This window comes from Aplysia californica, unplaced genomic scaffold (assembly GCF_000002075.1).
Source record: "Aplysia californica isolate F4 #8 unplaced genomic scaffold, AplCal3.0 scaffold01368, whole genome shotgun sequence".
NCBI lineage: Eukaryota > Metazoa > Mollusca > Gastropoda > Aplysiida > Aplysiidae > Aplysia > Aplysia californica.
The window spans coordinates 105,821-108,279 of NW_004798638.1; the positions used below are offsets into that span (position 1 = coordinate 105,821).

Sequence of the window (2,459 nt, forward strand, 5' to 3'; positions counted from 1 at the left end):
GGGAGGGAGAGAGAGAGGGGGGAGAGAGGGAGGGAGAGAGAGAGAGAGAGAGAGAGAGAGAGAGAGAGAGAGGGGGGGGAGAGAGAGAGAGAGAAAGAGAGAGACAGAGAGAGAAAGATAGAGAGAGAGAGAAAGCAAGACAGAGACGGACAGTGAGTGAGTGAGTGAGACAATAAAGGACAAAGGAACCACTGTAACCAAGAACAAAGCGGCTATAAAATTACAAAGCTTGCTTTTCATGCATTGAAAGTGGGATAATGTAAAGGATATAAAAGGAGAAAAATGATATCGCAATGCGTTGATATACTTCACCTGGAAACAGGTAATGTAAAGGATATAAAAGGAGAAAAATGATATCGCAAAGTGTTGATATACTTCACCTGGAAACAGGTGAAAGGTGTGCGGTATAAGACTGGAATGATGTGAAGAGAAGTGCCAAACACCAACACCAGCTCAAAGACATGAAGAGACCTCTTGAGGTAACCTCTGAACCCCAAACACCAGATCTTGAACAGAGCTTCCAGCGCAAAAATCACAGTCAACACCACCTGAGGGAAGAGCAGAGGAAAACTAGCAAGCACATAATAATGTTGTCTGAGAGAAGAACAGGGGGAAAGGAAAACAGAGGGAAAATTATCACATAATAATGTTATCTGAGAGAAAAACTGGGGGAAATTATCACATAATAATGTTATCTGAGAGAAAAACAGGGGAAAAATTATCACATAATAATGTTATCTGAGAGAAGAACAGGGGGAAATTATCACATAATAATGTTATGTGGGAGAAAAACAGAGGGAAAATTATCACATAATAATGTTATTTGAGAGAAAAACAGAGGCAAAATTATCACATAATAATGTTATCTGAGAGAAAAACAGAGGCAAAATTATCACATAATAATGTTATCTGAGAGGAAAACAGAGGGAAAATTATCACATAATAATGTTATCAAAGAGAAAAACAGAGGGAAAATTATCACATAATAATGTTATCTGAGAGAAAAACAGAGGCAAAATTATCACATAATAATGTTATCTGAGAGAAAAACAGGGGGAAAATTATCACATAATAATGTTATCTGAGAGAAAAACAGAGGGAAAATTATCACATAATAATGTTATCTGAGAGGAAAACAGAGGGAAAATTATCACATAATAATGTTATCTGAGAGGAAAACAGAGGGAAAATTATCACATAATAATGTTATCTGAGAGAAAAACAGGGGGAAAATTATCACATAATAATGTTATCTGAGAGAAGAACAGGGGGAAATTATCACATAATAATGTTATCTGAGAGGAAAATAGAGGGAAAATTATCACATAATAATGTTATCTGAGAAAAAAACAGGGGGAAAATTATCACATAATAATGTTATCTGAGAGAAGAACAGGGGGAAATTATCACATAATAATGTTATCTGGGAGATGAACAAGGGAAAATTATCACATAATAATGTTATCTGAGAGAAAAACAGGGGGAAAACATCACAGATGCTCATCCAAAGAAAAAAGAAAACAGAACTGCACTACACAAATGCTATCTATTTTCTCTATATATTATATTTGTGAAAGTTCGACACTTTGGCCGTCTGAAAATCTTGGGAAGTCCATCTTCCAAGACGCCATTGTAAACAAGTGAGGTTTCCATTCACTAGCTGTGCGCACTGATTCCACACCTTTGAAATGATATAGTGTACAACCAAGAAAGCAGAATAGAGAATCAATCTATACATCTATTATATATTTGGCAACTTGGAACACATGTGTCACTGTTCACTCAAGATTTATTGCTCCATTCCAGTAGAGTGTAAATATAGTAGGCCAATGACTTTCAGTTGATGTTAATGCACCGATCATTCCTTTCATCGAAAGGGGGCCCAGCTAGTTATTATTATTATTGTTATTATTGTTATTATTATGATTATTATTATTATCATTATTACTATTATTATTATTTTTATGGTTACTATTAGGCCTATTATTACTATTTTTATGATTAATATTATTTTCATTATTATATTGCAGACGCCAGTCGGCCCCTCCACCCCCCCCCCCCAAAAAAAAAAAAAAGAAAGAAAAAAAACCCAGCAAAAAATACCATGCACCTACAGCATACCTCAGCGTAGTAAATGTTGTCGTATTTGTTCTGTGGCAGCTTGAGATGGTGGTCAAACTCAAGGCTGGCAGCGATACTGGCATCTACCAGTACCAGCACGTGGAAGAACGTGTGGAAGTAGTTGGAGCGCAGCACGTGTTGGAAAATGGGCGGGGCAAAGCCGTTGGTCTTGTTGTCGTCTACCATCACCAGTTTCCACGACCCACCGTCATTTTGGATGACCTGATTATAAATTTTAAAATGTGTTCGCTTTCCTTCCTAACAACATGAATGGTATGTCAGGATAGATAAGTCTTGATAAATTACATGAGTGGTCCATCTTGATAATGGTCTTTACA

At 36.6% G+C, this 2,459-nt stretch overlaps 1 protein-coding gene across 1 annotated transcript; it reads right to left on the minus strand.

Moving 5' to 3' along the window:
• Positions 1-293: 293 nt before the first annotated feature.
• Positions 294-2,341, minus strand: LOC106013849 (sodium leak channel non-selective protein). Its single transcript, XM_013090617.2, has 2 exons — positions 2,122-2,341; positions 294-548 (listed from the first exon to the last, which is right to left on the minus strand). Exons 1-2 carry the CDS (start codon positions 2,305-2,307, stop codon positions 309-311), a joined length of 426 nt encoding a protein of 141 aa, XP_012946071.2. The 5' UTR covers positions 2,308-2,341; the 3' UTR covers positions 294-308.
• Positions 2,342-2,459: the final 118 nt, after the last annotated feature.

What these genes read in the sequence shown, in the direction of transcription:
- LOC106013849 (XM_013090617.2), bottom strand. Translation starts at nt 2,307, where the DNA reads ATGGTAGACGACAACAAGACCAACGGCTTTGCCCCGCCCATTTTCCAA. An exon ending in ACAACATTTACTACGCTGAG is followed by an intron (nt 549 to 2,121) that starts GTATGCTGTAGG and finishes CTCTTCCCTCAG; the next exon opens with GTGGTGTTGACTGTGATTTT.